This window comes from Phallusia mammillata, chromosome 4 (assembly GCF_965637545.1).
Source record: "Phallusia mammillata chromosome 4, kaPhaMamm4.hap1.1, whole genome shotgun sequence".
Taxonomy (NCBI): domain Eukaryota; kingdom Metazoa; phylum Chordata; class Ascidiacea; order Phlebobranchia; family Ascidiidae; genus Phallusia; species Phallusia mammillata.
The window spans coordinates 9,045,828-9,068,966 of NC_137255.1; the positions used below are offsets into that span (position 1 = coordinate 9,045,828).

General features: G+C 36.6%; 1 protein-coding gene across 1 annotated transcript; it reads right to left on the minus strand.

The window, feature by feature from the left end:
- Positions 1-802: 802 nt before the first annotated feature.
- On the minus strand, positions 803-22,692 carry LOC145222521 (cohesin subunit SA-2-like). Its single transcript, XM_080088655.1, has 28 exons — positions 22,538-22,692; positions 21,755-21,883; positions 21,128-21,274; positions 20,307-20,384; positions 19,978-20,104; positions 19,473-19,624; positions 18,761-18,811; positions 18,449-18,595; positions 17,945-18,123; positions 17,383-17,515; positions 17,149-17,241; positions 16,386-16,607; positions 15,740-15,912; positions 15,008-15,077; positions 14,028-14,171; positions 12,279-12,386; positions 9,733-9,786; positions 9,360-9,554; positions 8,851-9,025; positions 8,188-8,317; positions 7,551-7,653; positions 6,884-7,032; positions 6,170-6,304; positions 5,449-5,581; positions 4,871-4,978; positions 4,631-4,758; positions 2,361-2,634; positions 803-1,482 (listed from the first exon to the last, which is right to left on the minus strand). Exons 1-28 carry the CDS (start codon positions 22,631-22,633, stop codon positions 1,468-1,470), a joined length of 3,648 nt encoding a protein of 1,215 aa, XP_079944781.1. The 5' UTR covers positions 22,634-22,692; the 3' UTR covers positions 803-1,467.
- Positions 22,693-23,139: the final 447 nt, after the last annotated feature.

Sequence of the window (23,139 nt, forward strand, 5' to 3'; positions counted from 1 at the left end):
ACGCAATTCGCAAGCAATTCTAAGTGGCACTAAAAAGAATCGGTAGCATAGATCTCTTTAGAACAGGGGTGTCCATATCGTGGCACGCAGAGGATTTGAATATGGCACTCGCATTCAAATGTGGTAAACTTTATTATTTCTCAACCAACCAACTTTTTGAGTGCTTTCTAAATTTCACAAACAAGTTTACTTGCGTTTGACATAAGATTTTTCCTTGAGTCCTTCTAAGGTTCCATACATATTGGACGATTATTCGGAATTGGCGTGAATCGTTAATAAGTTAGCAAGATTAGGCAAGCTTCTGTTTGGTCTGGGAAAACGGGCCAAGGGTAAAAATAGTAGCCTAGGCGCGAAGAGCTGGGCTACTAACTGTAGTGAAGATTTAGATGTGTATGGAAGTGGCCAAATAATTGCTGGGTAAAATATCCTGTCTTTGCAAACAAATACCAAACGTTGGCGCGCGAGTATATTTGAAAACCAAAATTGGCACGCCAGTGTTTTCCAGTTAGAAACCCCTGCTTTTCAAAAAAACAAAAAAGCATGAAGGTTTGCATACTCCCTTAATACTGCAGAAAATTAATTTTTGACCACAGTACGTCGGTTAATCCTGATGTTTGTCTGGTAGGTATTGTGGTAAGGTTTTTTCGACTATTCGACATCGGTTAATCCGGATCTTTGCCTAAATCAGACATCCAAACCGGTCCGGATTAACCGAGGTTTATAGTACATCAAACCTGTTTAACAAAGGAAAGCTAAATTTCTTAGTTACAAGTTTGCCAACAAACAAAAATAAAATTACACATTTGCTGGAAAGGATTTATTCAACGTGTGCTCGGCAAAAACAACGACAACGCAAGTAAACATCAAAACGGAACAAAAAATGCACGTAACAACCTATCTGTCACGGTGCAACAAGCATTTAGGATCAGGTTCTATCATTTTTAAACTGATGGTCAATAAATGAGTTAATCATGTCAGACCGGAGTTTAACGTTTGGAGCTAAGTTTATTGCTATTATTATTATGAAACCTTACCCTAACCGTCAGCATTTCACACAAATTACCTAAAATATTTGCGAATGCTCTAATCTTAGTTGAGCCTCATGTGAGTTCTAGTGTTAGTGGATTTTCCAGTATATCCGGCTATGTCACTCTGTCCATACGAGATTTAGTGTATATTTTTCAAAAATAAAAATCTGTGTAAAAACTGAAGTCAAAACCTATAATAAGTCTTTGAAACTGGACCATAACAGTTTTGTCAAATCGTAAAAAACGAAAAAAAAACAGGAGTAGAAAATTTTTGTACAAACTTGGAGCAGTTACATAACAACAAGAACGTTATGACACAAACCATACGATCATCAAGGCTCTAGGCAGCTTACAGACAAAAGCTGAAGATCCAAATCGAACATCCAATTAGCTTGATGGCAGTGAGAGACAAACAACGGAATTGGAGTTTTTTCTAAACTCAGTTGCCAAAATACTGCAAAAAAATAATTGGTTACTATTATTTATGATCCAATAAGCGTTTGCAAAACCGATTTAGCTACATTTAACTTCGGTTAAACCGGATTCAGTTAATAAGGATAAGTTTTTTGATCCAAACGGGTCCAGATTAGCCGAGGTTTACTTTATTTGTTAAGCAGCTGAACAAAAAAATATACAAATAGTGTGTTCTGCATTTATCTTCTTTGATATAGAAGTATTATCCTTTACAGTAGGCTGGTTAAGCAAAATATCATAAAAGTGCTACCTAAGACACTAGTGTTTCCAAAACTTTTAAAAAACAACAACAAATTGATTCCGTAAAATATAACGAAAACACAAAAAAGATGATTACACAGAAAAGCCATTTTTGGTTGTAATACTTTCCGAAAAAGGAAACCATACTTATGCTTGAGATAGCCGCTTATACAGTAAATAGTGCAACGCTTTTTTGTTCAGTTTTTTTCGGCATTTGTTCATGCCATTATCAGTGTAATAGTGATTAGTGAAAGCTTTATAGCAGTGGTTCTCAACCCTAAACTGATCACTTACCACCTGACGACTTTTCTATCGCTGCCTATCACCTAAACCCTGTTTCAATGGGTGGACCATAAGTTCTTCTTGACTGCACTAGCAAATTTATGAAACCAGTGAGGTTAGCAATCTTAAAAATCGACCAAGACACGGGTTCGGCAACAAAGTAAGGGCTGATCAGTTGGGTCAGTTGAGCAGCAATTCTTCATGTGAATGGAATTAGGTTTTGCAGAAAGCTACTCACGTACCACCTGAAAAGGCTTGACATACCACTCACTAGCGGTGGGTGTGCGATGGGTTGAGAACCACTGCTTTATAGGATCATATAGTTCAGCATGATACCTGTTGTTGTGACTGCATGCCTTGCTGCTGCTGCATTGGTGACATGACCCCTTGAAATGGGTCTCCAGCTCCTTGGTGGTACATGCCACTCGATGTGCCAGGGTGCATATACTGCGGGGGTGGGTGCTGTGGGGTACCCATCTGGGGCATGGGGCTAGCTTGGGGAGCAGACATAGGGTAACCCACATGCATCTGTTGTTGGTAGTCTTGGGTGGTTTGAATCGAGTGTGGGGTCTGGGACATTCCCATAGGATTGTTGACAATGGTTTGTGCCCTGTTCGTGTGATTAGATACGGTTAATTAGTGTCATGCGTGGTGGTGTAAGTTACAGTACTGAGTATTAATTAATTAACATTCTTAAAGAGTCTATTAAAATTTAAATTTGTAACTAAGAAGAGGCGACGTATAAGTCGTAGGCAAAGTTAAAAAAATATTTATTTTACTCAAAAATCGCGGGTAACGAAGGACCCATGGTCTTAAAACAGCATTAATCAACTCAAACTGACTGTTCGAATTTGCATCACTTTAAAAGAAAAACAGATACGCGTGTCAGCACCGTAACTGTAAAAAGGCCTATGCTATTAAAATCATTGCATCATGGACTCATATTGTAAATAACAATTATTTCCTTTCGTAGTTCCCTAACCAGGCTTCTTTAAAATGTGTTATATTTTCACAATTACTCCACTAACCAACCTTTTTCCTTTCAAAATTTCCTGCGAGCTCTCCTCATTCTGTGACGACTGCGACCGCTGACTAACATTCATAAAAAAACTTTGCATGACGTCATTAAATGCTCCAAAATCGTCATCACTTTCGTCACAATATTTTTCCTGGTCCTCGCTATCATTCACACTTTCCTTCTCAAGGATATCAACTTTGGGAAGAAACTCCTTATCTTTCTTCCTAAAACTCACTTCTTCTTTGCCCTCCAAGAGCTGAAGAGCGAGATCCTCTTCATCAACACTACTGTAAGACCCTTCTTCGTTTGCATCTCGGCTGCTAGTTGCTATGTCCTTAAATCCTTGTATATCGACTGGCTGGACATAGTTGATCTTACGCTTTGACTTAAAACCTGGACTCGTTTGATTTGGTGATGACAAAACCCCTGAGTCGCTACTTCTATTGCTGCGGCGACGTCTTTTTTCTGGAGTCTGGTAATAGCTAGAAGGCTGTGTAGTGAAATCCTCTCCACTGCTGCATGGTGAGGAGTTTGGATCTGATATATGCGCCTCCTCAAACATTTCAGCGAGCGAAGTGTCCGCTTTGTCTTTGACATTGGACACAATGCTTTCAAATGGGTTTGTGACTTTCGCTTTCAACTTTCTTGGCAATGTGCGTGCCGGCGAGGATAGTATATCAAATAATGGTTCTTCTGCTTCAGATTCAACATCAGAGGACTCGTAATTTGCATCCACTATCTCGTTATTAAAACCTTTAGCACTAGGAGTTAACTCTTCCTCGCTCGAACTACTCTCTGCAAATTCTCCTATCTGCAACTCTTCATCAATCTCTTCAGGGGGCACTTTATCTTTTCTGGTAATGCTCTGGCTCTTTTTAGTCTTAGTAGATTGACTTTTTGTCTGAGTGCTCCCCCAAGTGTCGGGTGGTAACTCACTAAAATCGTCGTCTGAATTTTCAGCGTATGAAGGCACAGTCTGAGCAGATTTACGACTTGATCGTCTGAGGGTCGAATCGGTGTCAGATATATTTCTATCTTTTCTCTCACAAACAAAACCTTCATCTTCGGAGTAATGATCTTTTGGCTTTTTGATTTTGCTATTAGTGATCTGTTTATCCTTGGTCGGTGTTTTATTTTTCTTGCTCAATTTTCTGCCACTGCTGTAGCTCCCTGTCTTTTTATTTTTCATATTGCTGCTGTTAAGCCAAGACCTAAGGGAGTCGCTGTAATAAAAACAAAAAACTGTTCTGCCTAAATTTTAAAAGTCGTTTGAAGACTTTGGAACTAGTATTTAAAAGTTTAAGTTTTCCAAAAATAGTGTAATAGTACATAGTGCATCGGTGTGTTGAAATGACACATTTTACCCCAATAGTAAACAATTAAGATGAACATAAACTCGGAACTTGGATCAGCCCTCAACTGGCGTACTTTGATACAAAGTAAACAAAGATTATTATTTTAGTGCGTTTAAAGCAATTTTAAACTGATTAGGCGAAGCGTTCAGAAAACCCGTTTAAATATGCGAGTCATAAAGATCGCACTTTTAACACAATATTGATTTTTCGTGGCACAATTTAGAAATACGTACGGTTGATATTGCATGGATTCATCTTGCATGTGCATGTGACTAGCATCAGCAGCAGCACCAGGCATACCACGAACAATGGTTGACGAAAGTTGAGGGTGACCCAGGGTGTTCTGGGGGGTCATGGGGGCCTGGGTCAAAAAATTGTAAGAGCTAAAGTGCCTAAATTTAGAAAAAATCATAGGCGTCATCTTGAAAAATTAGCGTTCATTCCTTTGGCAACTTTGCAGGTGTTAAAGTTACCTGTGGAGTCATAGGTGTCTGGGGTTGTTGCATTGGTGTTGCAGGGCTCCTTGGAGTTTGTGGTGCTTCAAAATCGCCGTCCACTTTGCGACGTCGTCCACGGCGACCCTTATACATAAAACAAAAAAATCAGAAACTCGTCGGAATAGTGACCACAGCTATATAACAATAGGGATTTGGCCGAACCTTAACAGCAACCACCGTATATTTGATCCTTGTTCAAACAACATAAACCAGCTAAGATAAAGCCTAAGGTAATAATAGCTCGGTCTTCGAATCTCGATACCAGTTCTACTTCAAGCATACACATAACTATTGATTAATATCATTGGTTTGAACTCTACTGTAGGCAGCTTACGCCGAGGTTAGGTGCATATCCAATACCCGATGTATAATTTGGACACAAAATGGCGTCCATGAGGCCCCAATGCGTAACAATGGGTTGGACAACTTGTGTTGTATGTATACTTTGGGACTTGAAAACAAAACCGCTTGGAATACGGACGACCTTTTGGGACTTGGTTGTACTTAGGGTTCTAGAGCGCTTGATAAACACAAATGAGGTAAGACGACTTTACCTTAGTCGGAACTTGCTTTTGATCATCGTCAGCACCTTGCAATAGAGAATTCCTGTATGTAACCAGCGGAATCCACGATTGATCCTGGTTGGAAAGCATTCCACGCGAAATGCGACGATCCAAGTACTGCACACTGTATTGCAAAAAATATTAGTTTTACCAACGTGAAATTACGACATAAATGTGACCGTTTATAAAATCAAGCCGTTTCATTTAAACCAGGGGTGTGCAACAGGCCTGCGGGCCGCAATCCAACACAGTGAATCAAAGAAAAAATGCAAATCTTCTAGGAATTCAGCAAATTTTACTAGTTTCTGGTAAATCTCCCAAGTTGCAATACTATCCGTAACAAGTAAAAGCTAAAGCAGCGTTTTCCAACCGGTGGACCATAGAGCAGTTTGCAAGTACTTCACCGAATGTGGCGTAACAATTCCCTTTGTCTAGTAAACAATTAATTTGTTGTGAAAGCCAGTGTTGCAGCGAAAATTTGTATGTTTTAGAAAATGAATCTATTGATGCCTAGGTTTCAAATTTGTTTACTTAAGAATTTCAAATTTATTGTGTACATGAAAAAATATGGCCCTCGCTTCACGTAAAACGAAAACTTGTTGCACAAAGCCCGCCACGACTCACAACTCTGCCTCAAGCAAGCTGGGCCGCACACAAACCCTTAAAATCGTTTTTGACACAAACGAGTTGAATGAAATAAATTCATACTTACACAGTCTTTTTATCTTGCTTCATAAGTTTTGCGGAAAACTCGACGAGAATCCCGAGAAAGCTTAGATTAGGTGGTGCTTCCATATCTTCGTTGATGCTGCCATCCTCAAGACGCAGAGCAAACAGAATACCTTCCCTGTATACAAATAAATACAAGTAATGAGTACGGGAAAGTCTAAAAGTGGGCCGATTTTGGCACAATATCAACTTTATAGAGCTATTCTGGCAATACTTTATCGAGGGTATTTTTATACCAACATTTCGACGTCCTATGCATGTCGCTTTCATCAATTCTCGAGTTATTGAACATTCACCAACGGGGCAACACAATAACCTTAAAACAGACGTAATGCTTTCAGCCTGCCATAGGCGCCCGCCCAAATCAATCGTTATCGCACAGTGTTTTCGATGCGTTGTGACGTACTTGCGTTTAAATCTTTTTCCTTTGATTATCGTGCACTGTACTAGTCGCATTCAGTGTTATTTACCCTGATGAAGGCGACCTGTGTATAGGACGTCGAAACGTTGGTATTAAAATACAATTGCCAGAAGAGATCTATAAAATTCTGGAACTATTTTCTAAATTTTATAAATAACAATAAAAAAATCTTTACTGATAGTATTATACAGCCCACTAAAACAATATGAACAATCCTTAAAGCGATCCAAAGTTTTAAGAACTGGGAACCACATAACAAAACATATACACTCTTACTTATGCAATTCAGCAACTGCGTCTCTTGTCTTGACCTGGTCGAGCCCAAAAGTAAGAGCAAACCTACGAGCCAGCTCCTTCATATGTCCATACTCTTGTGAGCTGTAATCCAAGTGGCCGCCCTGAACACGGACTGTCTCTTGATACAGCTGCATAGAAAAACGAGATATTCTTCAGATAGTGTTATTTTTCTATTTTAAAAGCACTAAGAAGCGTTTGCTAACATCAATCCTTTTTTTTGCTCTGTTGAATTGGGGAATCATTTTGGTGGATATTTGTGGTATATAGGAATGCATTTAATCGCACAACCTGTTTAAATGCATATGGGCCGTATAACCAGCCATTTGTTTAAAAATCACTGGATAAAAATGGCTAATACAAATAAACTGCTTCGAGACAATACAACTCGGAGAAATAAAATTTACACACATGTTCTATAATTTGTTGACAAGCTCGATGGTGGTTAAAATGTCAACCAACTTCCATAAATTAAAAAAAGCTTTTGCTAACTGTTTAGTCAAAATATTAGCAAAGCACTAGATTTTTTTAGACAAAAAGTATAACAGTATAACAACGCCCAGTAATATGTATAAAACTTTACCAATGGTTGCGAAAAATACAAGATATGGGAATGAAATAAACGTTTGGTAATAGAAAGTTGACATACCGTCATTAGACTGAGAGCGAGAGTCTTGGCACATGACAACTTGTCAATATGACGTGATCGACTGATTGTCTCTTTGATGATGTCACCATAGTCCGAGTAAAACCTGAAACAGAAAAAAATGCGACAAATGACGCAAGGATGATCCAAAACACAAAAATCTACAAACATCTATTCATGATGCTTAGAAATTAAATTTTGGGAAATTGTTTCTGTCAAACACCTAACTACACAAGATACGTTTCTTATCACAAAATATGTAGTTCTTTCGGCGACCTATACGAGAAACCACACGTGCGGACCGCTTTTGAAACTGAACTACAAACATTTAGCAATGAAAACGCCTAAATTAGTTTGTCATCCTTGGGATGCATGGGCAAAATGTTTCAAAGCCTTTAACCCGAAAAAGCATACGACCCGAAACGAACTGCTCGCGGACGGGCACCGGGCCGCAGACTGGCGGTCGCCGACAACTGCCTTATTTGCGTCATTGTTGCGCTAGGAAGTGTTCAGAGATAGTTTTATAGTTATCCGGTATCATTGTGATATTATTGCATTATTCAACTGTTTAATTCAGTTTCATTCATGCTTTAAGACTGGACAAGTTATTTTGTCCTTGTAAGTTCATTATTTTCCATACCTGATATACTGTTGGAAGATATAGGCGGCCAGTCTGAGTTCCATCATACAGAAAACGAAGAGTTTACAAACATTCGCCAACAAAGACCTTCTTCTGTGCAGGGCGTCAATTTTAGCAGCGTCATCGTCGTCTGGAACAAAAACATGACTCAGCTAATATATGGTGGTAACAACATCGATTAAAATACTGAACAAGCGTTTCCAGCAGGTTGCTTATGTGACAAATTTGTCATTTAACTGCCGTGATGAATGATGGTAAAAACCTAAAAACCTAAACCCTGTTTTCCGCCACTTATTACGCACAACTTTCCCACCAACTATCGGACATTAGTTAAGCACTGTTGTATTGTGGCGCATACATTTTTTCACGGCAAAAGCCTGTGTTCATATGCAATTATTTTATCATATCTCGCTACACAAAATTTCATTCATTGCTCTTAAGAATCCCTACCGTTCTGCTGGGCAAAACGTCAGCATAATTACAAAAAAAAAACTAAAAACTATTTTGTATAACATCACACCACTTGAAAGACAAATTTGTTGAACAATATCGATTTTAAAACATTTGCAAAATATGTATTTTTTACACTGTTTTTTAATAAAAATTTGTTGCATAAAAAGTGTTGGATTTCAACTTTAATAACGAGTTAAACAGAAATGTTACCATCGTCATCTTCAGTGGCTACGAAGACAAATTCTTTGACAAACTCGATGAGCGCATGTTGCAGTGAATCTGATGCTCTCTGAACCAGAGGTTTTAATGTGGGACTTGAGTTGGCCAGTTGGGGAGCAAACATCACAAGCAAATCACAAATTGACATGTAACTTTCCTCTTGCACCTAGTAAAAATAAAACTAAGGTATCACAGAGGTGTTAAGTCCAAAAAAGCAAACTTCAATTATGTGGTGGTTGGTAAGTAAGGAGTAAAACTGATTTTAAAACTAAGATAGTGTTTCCATAAGAAGCTGAGGTAGTGTGTCCCTGTATCACATTTTTCTTATTTTTTGTTAATTATAATTAAATATTGTGTACTATCGTTAATCAACATTGTTATTTTGAAGCAAAAAATTGAATATTGTGTCCTAAAATATGCAACAAAAATTATACAGCATAACTCAACAAGCCAGGGTAATAGGTACCATTTGTATAATATGTATTGACAGTTTTCCAAACCTTTTTGTGGGGCGACTGGGTCAAAAGATATTCACATGATCTCAAATACTCTGTCACCCTTTGACGAAGTTGGGAAATTGCCGCACGGGGGTCTTCTGCACCCCCAACCCCAAGGGTGCCCTCACTTAACTCTTTTGCCTTGTTAAGTGCATACACGAGATCGTAGTAGATAAATTTCACAGCCTGTCTCAACATCTGTAAATGAAAATAAGTTTCTGGCTAATTGGGAATGTTAAGTCAATTAAAGTAGACATTTTTACTTTGATCAATGAAATGTTGAAATGGTACAGTACATATTTTTTATTCTACAGTTTAGCTGAACATAAATGTACCTTACAAGAACTATAGAACATAGTTAAAAAGGAAAATTTACCGGTTCTGGTATTGAATCTGGTCTCTCTTGGTGCATTTGCAAAATGGAATTCACCTGTAAATTAAATAAAGATATTTTTTTAATACTTGTAGGGTATGCATGTATATGCCAAATAAGTATTTATACATAAAAATTTTAAATACATTTTCCAACTCTAAAAACAAAGTACCTTTGGAAATTGGTAGTTTGTCAATAGCTGAGTGTATAACAATTTCATAGTGTATCAACCATTTTTACCAAAACAAATTTTATAATTTTAACAAAAACAAAATTATGAAAAATAGGATAGTTGTTTTCCTATATATTGCCAGTTTATATATACAGTACTACATATTTAACGATGTATCACATATACCATTTACTATATTTATAATGGATATATATTTGGCACCTACATTTCATTGGGTCCCTATCTTTTTCCTGGCACTTTATAACATAATTGTTTCTGCAAGCATAATCTAATGGGTCCCCACACATGTGCATATGCGATTTGGTAACAATAAAAATAGGGCACAATCATTGTTAAACTGGTATAGTGGTTTTCCTATATATTCCATTTTACAAAAACTGTGCCATATCTTAACATCTTAATTCCAACCAGTGAGAAAATGGTCAAGTGACGACTGCGTTCATGCGTGAAGCAGAGGCATTTTTCCATGCGCCACTACCGTCAATCACTCCCATTGCGTCAGCTGTGCATTGAGCGAGCACAAATGCGACAAACAACAGCATGTAAAAACATATTTGGGGCTGTACTGTCTTTTATAACCTTGGTTGTTTCTGCAAGCAGAAACTCATGGGTCCCCCACACATGCAAAGTTGTAAATAATGCATTTCAAGAGATAACGATGAGAAAGTTTGGTATCGTTAGGTCAAACACAGTGATCGGTACTTTACATAAATCAATATGTTATAAGGAGTACAAACTATTTAAACTCATTCCATTAATACAGTTTTGAAGGTTCTTCTATTTTATGGTCTATCTGAGAAAAAGGGTTAAATAGTGAGAAAATAGGCTAAAACACAATAATCGGCTCCTATTAATGGCAAATTTCACATGATGGTAGGAGGCTAGTGGAGTAAATGATAGAGGACAGGGTTGAACACAAGAATCAACACCTATAAATGGGACACTCTACAAGCTATCTGAATTTTATTAAATTCTGACATTGTTTAAAAAATAACCTTTTTGGGGGGCTAGTGGGGTAAATGTTGGGGGAACAGGGTTGAACATAACAAACAACAACTATAAATAGCACACTCTATAAGCTGTCCAAATTTCATCCAATTCGGACAATATTTAAAAAATTCACCCATTTTAGGGGGCTAGATACCCCTCTAGCCGGGTTAAGCACAACAATTGACACCTATAAATGACAAATTCTACAAGCTGTCCAAATTTCATCTAATCCCAACACCGTTTAAAAAACTGACCCATTTTAGGGGTTAGTGGGGTAACTGATGGGGTTCAACACCCAAACGTAAGAAATATGAAATCACAATGACCCAATCAACAGTTGTGTAAGTTTTTATCCAAATCGGCCAATGTTTAAAACTCTGGCCACTAGAGGTGTTATAAGCAACATTCGTCAACGCTTCTGACGTCATAAGGCTGTTAACACCCCTCTGTTGCCATGTGCAAAAACGACCACCTAGTAATGCACAAACACAAGTAGCAAATGTTCTGTTGCCTTTATTATACCATTCTACCACAGAAATCTTTCGTTTGTGGTGCGCAGCAACATACAAAAACGTTTTACACTTTGGGGTCTAGCGGGGTAAATACTGGGGTTATCAAGTCAAACAAAGCAGATGGCACATCTGCATAACTATATCTACCATCTGTGAAAGTTTCATCCAAATTCATCAAAGATTTCATGTCAAAAGTGCATGGACAAACTTCATCGGAGAAAAAAACAAACATAGTGAAATCAAGATGCGTCCCCTTCAGGGAAGGGGACCCATAATTACTGAGCCGATTGCACTGAAAATTTTAACAGCCAACAAGGAGCACCCTATCCACAGCTGTTTAAAATTTCAGCAGGTTAAGTCTTGTATTTCTGACCTCATTAACATGTGAACAAACAAATAAATATTTTGGGGTAAAGGGGTGAAATTGGATATATACAGCTTCAAGTTACAAAATACTTTAAAATACGCTGCAATGTACCAATCAAAAAAGTATGAAACTTTGCTTTAGCAAGTATAGCCGTTTTAAATTTTTTTGGGGGCCGTGGGTGAACCGTGGGATTAAACAGTATCAAAATTCACATGGACCGTCTTTGGACCAATATCTATGTGTGTAAATTTGAAAAAGTTTAAACCATTCTTTCTTGACCAAAACGTGGGAACAAATCTGCGTTAGACGGAAAAAAGGGAAGGGGACCCATAAAAAACATATTTTGCAATGGTCTATTTATCCTTTTTTCCGAAAAAGTTTTTTGCTTGTACAAATCGCCTAATGAAAACTTACTTTAAAATCATTCTCAGTTATTTACAACAGAAATACAATGACACAAATTCAAATATACTAAAAAGCAACATACATGTGGATAGATATCCCAAGATCTCATGTCATTGTACATGTACAAGTTTGTCAATCTCTTCAAACCTTGCACCACATTGTATATCTCTTCTTCATCAGCCTCATCACCCTGTTACGAACATAAATAGTATATAAATCTAGTTCTCTAGATCAGTGTTTATCAACCTTTTTAAGACCACTGAGCACTTTATGCAATAAAATAAACAACCCTACACCCAATTGCTGCAATGGGCCCATACAGTTACATTCCTATTAACACCTGATAATCTTTCACAGAACACCAGTTGAAAATCCATGTTTTACATCACCTTAACTAGATACATATTGAATGTAATGTAGTGGTCTGCAATATTGAGCACTACAAATAGGGGGAAAACGTTTTTTTAAGTTAAAAATAAATTATGGCCATCCAAGAGAATATGTGATGCACAAAAATTAGGAATTTACATGTTTCCAATGTTTTGAAGTGCTACAATTCAAGACAAAAACTGCCTAATATCTAAAATAATTTTAGCTTTCTGACCGATTCTCTTTTTTCTGCCACAATAAATTTTATTGAGGGTACAACATATCCCTTAGATCAGTGGTTCTTAACCTTTTTTCCTTGCTGCACCCCTTTCAAATCACCAACCAGTTTTCGCACCCCCTGGGTTTTTGTATTTATACCAGGGGTTCTTAAACTTTTGCGGTCGTGCCCCACTTGACACTATTTATTTTTTCTCCCCCCCTAAATAAAGATTAGCACTGATAGTGTTTGTCTTGTTTTTCGGAAACAACATGGTAGGTCCGCTTTAAGCTATTGTCAAGTTAGTTCCAAACGTTAGAAAAATGAAGGCACTTAAACAGTTGCGCGCACAGAGCCACGTTACCAGTATTCTTGTAAACCATATGTAGCCCAGAAATTGTTGATTCACTCAAAGTCAAGGCAATCTCTAATGCGAACAAATAAAGAATGTACAGCCGACTATATAGTACAGGGGTCACCAAACTACGGCCCGCGACCCAATTTTTTAGGTTTGTCAAAACGTATTGATAACTTTGTTACAGTCAAAAATTAATCTACTCCTTACGAAAGTTTACTGTTACGACATGTAAAATTGATATTACCTAGTTTCATAGGATTGCAACGCCCAGGACTGATCCAAAGCCAGTTTATTATGTCATAGACAAGACAAAAAGTGTTAATTGCGCTCAAACAATTGCCTTATTGTGTTATTTGTCACGTAATATACAAGCATTGCTAACTATACAATTTAACAGTCGCATCAACAGATTTTAAATTGGATTGTAGAAAGACCATATCGTGGCGCACCTAGAAAAATCGCCTTGTGGACTAAGTTTGAGAAGACAGCACTAGGGCATGAAAAAAGTTTGGTTAGTACAACTGGACATCCATTTCAAAGTAATGAAGCGCTTACTTTGATTTCTAAATAAGTTAGAAGTCAGCGCCAACATAATTCCCATGCACTCATTTACAATTGTTTGCAAGTGAAAGCAGCCATAATGTGCTGCGAACCCTTCACGCCCCCCAGTTTAAGAACCCTTCATTTATACAGAATAGACCTAACCAACCTTAATGATTCAGCATTCCCACACCCCCTAGGAACAGTTCTCGCACCCCTTGGGGGTGCGTGCACCCCAGGTTAAGAACCCCTGCCTTAGATGTTCATATAATAATAGGTTAAAAAACCAAGTATTTCATGCACAATATAGTAAAACCAACCAAAAAATATGCTGCACATTTGCCTACCGCTTCTTTGAAAATCCCCAATGCCAAATTAAAGTTCTCGATCCAGGTGTCAATAACAGCTCTTCTTGCAACTGAAACTTTGCTGTATATCGCATACTCTTCATCACACAAGTGGTAGTAAGTGCTGGATGCTTGTTCCAACACCTAATTGTTAACAAACAATTGACGATGAAAACTATAAAATTAAAATTTGGGACAAAAACTTCCAAACACCGTATGTCAAGGGGTGTCAAACCAGTGGCCTGCAGGTTAAATCTGCCCCAACAATCTCATTTTGTGGTCATGTATTATGTAATATATTGTGGTTTCTTTGAGTTTAATAAGTTTACACTGACCATGTAAACCAGGGGTTCCCAACCTTTTTACGATCTCGTACCACTTGGACGCTCTGTACTGCCACGCGTACCACTTCTTGCACAACAACTAATTTGTTTGAATCATATTTTATTCAGAAGAACAATATTGGCCTACTAAAATAAACTAAAGCACCACAACTAAATTTAATGAGATTTTTGTTTTTGTTTACTGTCCACCAATTGGTCGCTAACAGTAACAGCGCATCGAAAGTCATTTCAGGGCGCACCTAGTTTTTGTGAAAAACACGGAAGCTATACTCACATACCACCTCAAAAACCTTCGCGTACCACAGGTTGGGAACCACTGATGTAAACAGTTCAACAAGCCACTCATATTACAATGACATAACATGACAATAAGAAATATTATTATACCAACATGTCAGGTTTCAAACAAAGGTTTGTAAAATGTGGCAACTTCTGTGGATTTTGTAGTTTGGAAAGTTTTGAAAACTAAAAGAAACTGGCTGTATCATTTTAAACGAGTTTTGCCCACATAAAATCTTGGTGGTTACGTAACATCACCGACTATAGATTAGACATTTTTGGGGGGATTTTCTGGTACAAATTACATTTACATTGTGGTATAACTAGAAAAGTATTTAGACATCATAAAAACCGTACATCAGAATCTGTGTGTTTGTCAACAACAACAGCCATCTGTGCAAGCAAGTCGTCCAAGTGTTTTTCCAATCTAAAATAATAAAAAATAGTGTATGGTAAATTTATAATTAGTTTTAAATGAATACTTTTGGTATGTTTTAATTAAATTGACAATAGTTGCTATTTAAACAAATGTTGACAATGCCAAATTAAGTTTATATGCAAGTAATCTGTATAAGGTGCCATGTATGTTATGTGAGGATTTAGGCCCAGCCACGTGGTAAAAGTGAAGAAAACTGTCTTCAATATTACGTAATGGGCATACTAAGTTTAAATGTGAGTATTTTAGAAAAAATGAGTGCGCAACTTTTAACACAGGTGGGCCAAATACAACAAATTAGCTTAGAGGCCACTACTTTATTGGCTTGACTTCATTGCGAACCAAGCACTCTTTATATTGAGATGACAGCCACTAGTAAAATTTGCAAAAGATTCTAGCCTCATTTCCTCAAAAAACAACAATATATTGGTATCACTAATTATGAGTGTTCATTACATAAGCCACATCTTCCTGAAACAATCCAAAACACAGAAAATATTTTTTCCCTACGTTGATTAACCCATTTTTACATCATTCACCGCTGATGTTTAAACACTCAAATAGCATACTTTATGGTGCAAAAAGCATTAACATGGCTTCGTGTGCCCGGCCAAACAAAACATTTGCAAATTGGGTAAATCTCAAATTCTGACCTGCTGGTTGTGTAGAACTCCAGGTCGAAGTATCTTGGGATTTGTAGAAGACAAGCAACTTTTTCTTTGTCCACATGGAATTTCTTCAACAGGTTGGGCAGAGCAACGATAAAATGCTCGGTTAGACGTACTTTGTCCTCGATTGCTGTTTTACGATCCCGAGAAGCAATTTTCTAAAACAAGGCAAATTTTGTTCAAAATCTATGTGACAAATGGTTGAATAAAGTGTAAGTGATATATATTGCAAAATCATTGCTTCCAAGATGTTTTTAAAAAACAATGCATTCGAACAGGGGTGTGCAACTTTTGTTACTGTGGGGCCAAATACAACTGCCAAGATTAGATTGCGAGCAGCACCTTTGTATAACACAAGGTGATTTTACTTTGCTTACCAAATATGGTTAACTACAAGCAAAATTCGCAGAAGATTTTTGCCACATATTGCCAGGACATAGAAAAATAGCACCAGACGCGTTTATCTACTCAAAAATAAATAATAATTGGACTTGTTTGCCGTGGGCCACACAACCATTAATTAATGGGCTGCATTTGACCCGTGCAGGTTGCACACCTCTGATTTAGAATATGAATATTTTTTACCCCATTGGAAATAGAATATCATATCCTATATTTTAACCGAGCAAACCTTGCTATAGCCTTGTCTTCCAGAAGGAGGAACACCATCTGAAGCTTGTTTTACAGAACAAACCATAATATCAACTAAGGCACTTTCCTGGCGCTCATCCAGAGCATCGCGGTCATTGGCTGGCTCTTCCAACAACATGTCAGACATACATTCCCAGTCTTTTAACATGGGGCCAGCCACTTCCCAGAGAGAGTCCACTAGATAAGTTGCATGCTCATGTAACTGTAAAAAGGCAGTAGTTTCTCTTTTCAAATTTCACATTTTTGCTTCAAATATCAATAATTGTTAAGTTCAGTATATTTTCTTTGCCTATTGTCCATAGCTGCTACAGTTGAGCAATATGATATTGCCTGCTATAAATGACTACTCCTAGATATTACTAAAGAGTTATTCTAAGACCATGATGGAACCATAAACACCCCAAAAAGTTCAGGCCCTTACCCCAATTTAGGAAATCACAAATGTAAGGGTTTAAACAATTGTGTATTACCCTTACTATACCATAACACACAAAATGGTGTTAAAAAACAAAGAAAGCAAGCAATAGTCAGAGGAAACAACTGTTTTAGTTGGTGTATATCCATGACATTTTTTTTTCATTATATGTACATATTTCGATTTTTCTTGACCCAAAGTTGAGATCCAAATTTTCCACCTATTTGCAGACCCTTGGTGCATAGGACTGCACACCTTACTTATAGATGTTATACGGCAAGAAAACTTGTGTAATTAAAAATTTTCGTAACATTGCTCTTGCACTTACCTCACTCTCAATGAAGAACATGACAAGATCAGATATCAGTGGAGCATTAGGGCTGCGCCTTCTTCCTCGCTTTGTGTATCCAGGATTCACATCCTAAAACGAAACAATGACCAATAATGGAAACTGGTGAAAATTAACTAAATTATGACAAATATCTGACAATGTACCCAAGTAGAATTTCTGAGACAATTTTTGTCAGAGTTGCCCATACAAGAGCTAGAGACTGTTATTTACCTTGTCTGCAAACAATTGTTTGTTAAGAAACTCAGCAGCTGCTATAGCAACAGGTCGATGGCAGGAAAACACCAGCTGATACACACTTTCACTGTCACCAGAAGTCAGCACAGGGCTGTCATAGCCACAATTTCTAAAAGAACATTCAATTTCTATTTTAGCAACTATTATATCAGTGCTCCTAAATATTTTACTGTGGCGACCCAAATATTTAACATAAATTTAAAACTATATTTTATTAACTATTTTTGAAGTGTTGGAATGGTACAGACCTAATTGCAAAGTCTTAAACATCAAATAAATATGTGCAACTTAGTATCAAACTCAAGTATCATAGGTTGTTGAACTGTTGTAATGGCAACCCATCCAATTTTTTGGCAATTAACTTTTGGGTTGCGTCATAGAGCTTTAACAGAACTGCACTAGATAGTGATAGAGTGTTTGAAACCATGTCACATTAACCTACAGGAAGTTGCCTGGTATAATGTGATTTCTGAGAAACGATTTCCAACTATTAGCCACCTATAACAGCTTAATAAAAAATCAAACAAAGAGTTCTTACACAAGAATCAAAACAAGAAGTTTGATGGCAAGCACAGCAACATCATATTCCTTGTCAAGAGTCATAGAGACAATCCGATCCTTGAAGCGACTTGTGAAAAGTTTCAGGTCTCTGGTCATTTCTGTATCAGCATACAGACCGATGAGTGTGTTCAGACATTTTAGTCTTACTTCCTTTTGCTGTGGAAAAAGGTAAAGCAGTGATTAGTAAGCAATTCATTCAAGGAGTTGGATACTTTGAGTCCTACTGATTGTTACTAATTCAAACAAATCTGTTTTTCCAGATTAGAAATGGCACCCTATGACTAATGAAAAGATGCAGGTGCTTATTGCACAGGCATGCATAACACTTCTAATATTTTTCGATTCATAAATGTATTAAAAAAATTGACAAATTTATCTTATAAAACAGAAATACAAAAACAAAATTCCATTTTTTCTGATAAAATCAAAGCAAAAAATAAGAAGTAAATAAAAACAGAGAACCAACATTCATTATCAGTACCTTGTCATGAAGTGTCCAACCTACATATTTTAGGTAACTGTCAGTTAGGAAAACTTTTGGAAACATTTTCATCCAAGTTCCAATTTCCTCCATACAGAGAGCTCGAATGTCGGCAATGTAATCACGATATCGATGCACAAAGATTCCCTGAATGTAAGATAAAACATGTTTCAAAAATTTAGGTTAGCTTTCAATGCCTGAAGCTCACCCAAACACACAAGTGATTTGGTTATTTTTTAATGTGTTGGTTTGTTTAAGAAATGATGAGTAGGAGACGTAACATGCCGATTTTCGCAGTAGGTTGTCACATACCTTAAAAATGCCATTAAGCATGTTTTCGATTTCACTTTGTTGTTCTTCAAGCTAAAAAATGAAAAAAATTTTTTTTAGCTCTGTTGAATAAAAATAACCTGAGTTCAATAACTCATTTTTACAGAAATTCAAAACAGTAATGTTGGGACGAAACCAGGTTTTAAAGCGAGTACGAGTACCACATGTATATACCTTCGATACCGAGTCCGATTACTGAATAAAGTGTAGTGTTGTACTTAGTTGTATATCATTGGCTAATTTATCGGTCATGGTCGGGGGACATACACACATGCCGAAAAATGTAAGCTCCACGTGATAGCGAAAAAGATATACATAAACTGGCGGAACTTTTTCCCAATTTTGTGCTGTCCAAAGCAAATATCGTATTCTTATGATGTAAATGGGCTTTCGGTACTCGCATGTTGGAATCAAAAACTGGGACAAAATATTTTGATACCGAGTACGAGTATCGATACCACTGACATCATTCGATACCATCGATACCAAGTACTCGTCCCACCATTACAAAACAGGTGTTTTTTGCTATTTTTAGGCATTTTCACTGCCAATAAGTACAATTACTAAAATCTTGCATATGTCAGTTCAAAATACATATTGTTTAAAGCCGTGTAGTCGGCTACTTTTGACAACCATTCCAACATGCCAAAAGAAAATATTTTTTGACTTATTTTGCACATTTTACATATCTTACCTCCTTTCGTTTTTGTAGCAAAATATCAAGCTTTTCAGATGCACGTTTGTTCAGTGCTTTGTTGCGCTCAGAGTCATATTGCCGTTGTGTGTTGTCCAAACTTACACTTAATCCCAATGCAACATTCACCAAACCAGTCATTAGCTTCATTGCTAAAAAAACAATTTGCATTTTTCAATACAACACAGGCATAACAAACATGGGCTGCGAAAGATTTCTTAAGCTACCATGACACAAATGTTTTTGTGAAAAAAATAGCAAAATTAAAAAAAGAATAAAAAAGTCCGAGTCATAGATACATATTTTTTTATCTGATTTTCTTACCCCTAAACAAACTGTTTTAAGAATCTCATTCTATATTAAGAATCAAGGTTTGTTTAGGGGTTCTAGGTTTGTTTAATTGCATTTAGGACATGTTTAGCAATTTTTTTTCTCCAAAAAACAAATTTACAAATATACACCTTTACTCCCTGCAATCTTAAAAAAATAATTGTTCTATACATACCAGCAAGAGTTGATGTGTGACGAAAAGCTCGAACTTGTGAGTTGCTTAATTCAGTGAGCAGAGTCAAGACATTATCCATCATGTACTGATCATATATAATTTGATATTGGCACTGCCTAACCAAGGCCTGCAATAAAAATGTGCCCAATTTTATGTGTTTGTTGAAATGAATCCCAATCCTTTAAAAATTATTTGTTATTAAAAAAGTCTGTTTAATTGCATGAAACAAATCTGAAACTTTGATATAAATATACCAGATTGTTTGTACCATAAAATACAACTTAACTTAACTAGCATTGCAGTTTTTAAACCAAAATTTTCTAATTTACCTGAACAAAATCACAAAAGTTTGATCTAAACTTTCTGTAATAAGTTCCAGCAGCAATCAATGGATAGTCACCACTATCCTGAGAAATAAAAACAATGATTTTAACATACTATGCAAAAAATATATACATATGAAAAAAATAAAATCATTTTTTTCGAGATCAAAACTATTAAAAATGGCAAAAGTAATAAAATGGTAACCCAACATTTTTCCAAACCACCCAAATACATTTTACTCCCTAAACCTTAATGTAAGTAAAAGCAAATTATAGTTTATAGTTTGGAAGGTCACTCAACACCCGCCGAAAAGAACATCAACGGGATGTTGCCAACAGCGACACGAAGAAGTCGGCCCTGTCCAATCATGCGGTATCACAAGGCCACCGTATTGGTTTCAATGTGGCACTGTTGTGGCCCGGGAGCCTGACTACAGGAAAAGACTATTTCTTGAGTCATGGAATATTCACCAACGGGGCAACACAATGAACATCAAAACAGACGTGATGCTTCCAGCGTGCTACAGGCACCTGCTTAAAGATTAGAGGGCCAATCATTTGTTATCGCGCGGTGTTTTCGTTGCGTTGTGACGTGCTTGCGTTCTATTCTTTTTTTCTTTGTTTATCGTGCACTGTGCTAGTCGCATTCAGTGTTATTTACCCTGATGAAGACGACCTGTGTAGGACGTCAAAACGTCGGAATAAAATCACATTTGCCAAAAAAGCTCTTTAAACTTGAAGTAAAAATCTTTCACAATAAAATATATAACTGAACAAATTTGGCAATCGACCTACACAATTTGTATGATTTCAAACAAAAATTTTACCTCATCAAATTCTTCTGTCATTCGCTTAATGACATCTTGAAATCCTTCGGTGGCTTCACGGAGCATTTGTGCAGTGACTGTTCCCTTGCACCCCGATGCATGAATAAAAAACTGTATCAGGTCGAGAAGAGATCCATTCCGATTAGCCTATGATAAATAAATATGTTGGCACTTTAATTTTCTGTTAAAGGTTTGTCAAAAAATAAAAGATATATATTCTTCGGAAGCTTTTAAATCACGCTGTACTATGAGAGCTTGCAGCCGAATGATCATGCACTTATCGTTTTATAAGAATCGTTTTATTATTGCAATTAAGGTTTTTAATATAAGAAATTTGTCTTGCAAGATATGACATTATATATCTTAATTAAGCTGTCTTGTATTGAACGTTGAAACATAGATTATATATTTATGATAAAAACTGCTCAAAGAGCAATACTCGCATTTTCATATTGAATTAAAGGGAACAATAAAATGTAAACAGAGATCACCAGTAAATAGTTTTTAACTGAAAAGGCAGAGATTATTTAGATTTTTTTCATGTAAAATAATACAGTCTGTCATAATTCAAATACTTTTTTTCACTATGTTTTTAATTTAAAGGCTTTCAAATTGTAAATTGATCACCTTATATGCTTCAATCCAATCATCCACAACTGCAACCATAGCCATTTTCCCCTGGCGAACAATCTCAAACAAAGTTGCTTCCACTGCAATGTTACTTTCCATAGTGTCATGACGAGGTCGCTTGGATGCCTGCAAAAGTTTTAAACATCAGAAATAAAAACTAAACTGCTAATCCAAAATCTTGACATACTTTTTAATAAACATCACACATGAAACAACTCCTTTAAATCACAAAGTGAGTCATTGAAAGTCCATTTTATTGGTATTTTTTGGAGGTAGGGAAGCTGCGTTTGCAATGGAGCAGAACTGGTGAAGATTGGTTGTGTTTATTCTTGTTATTCTACTTGTCGCATTATTGCAGAAGTTACATACAACTTCCTTGAATCAAGTCACTTGATTTGTACAGAAAAGTTGTAACTCCATGCAATTATTTTACCCAAAAAAGCAATCTGGCACACATCAAGTAAATTGGAATTTTAAGACTTCCCCCCTTACTTTTACTAATAATTTGCAATTGCAACAAAAACTAGTTTTTTAAATAATTGTGTCAGATTTCTGCGGACCAACAAATGTAGATTTAGTGAATGTGAAACAGATGACATTTGCATAAAGTCTTCGAATGGGCATTGCAAATTATTATAAATATGCATTTTATTGAAGACAGATATATCTACAAAATATATTTTGCACTTCAATATATAAGCTATTGCTCTTTAAACTTGATATTTTGCACTTGTATATGTTAGATCCACAGTAAGGTTTGCTTGCTTTTTATCAACTTACTGCATTTCTTCCACCCTTCCCACGTTTTCTTGGTGGTCGCATTCCTTCATCTTCATATTCACTTCCACTGCCACTGTCATCAGGATAGGCAGGCATCGTTGGAGAATAAGTACCCTGTGTTACCTAGCATAGGAACCTTGAACGATTAAAGGAATCTAAAAAAAACAATATTTTCCAAATTCTATCGTTTTTAACCAAAGTCCTGTAACAAAAGCTGACCAACATATGCTGTACAAAATACAAATTTCTTTCCGTGCAAATTACACTTTCAAATCTTAAAAAGAAAGTGTTACCACGCCTATAGCACACATAAAGTTTATTCTGCTTGTCTTACTTTTACAATCATGCATTTGATTTTGATGGTACTCCGAAGGTAAAATATTTCACAGCGCAAAAAATTTTGTAATTAAAAAACACAGCTTTCCTTCACTATACCAGTGTCCCGCTACTATTACCTTTATTGTTGCTTGTTTGCGCGGGAGGGTTTCACAAACTTTTTACGTACATGTAGAGCAGTGGTTCTTAACCTTTTTTCGTTGCTGCACCCCTTTCAAATCACTAAGGAATCTTCGCACCCCCTTTCAAATCACTAACCAATTTTC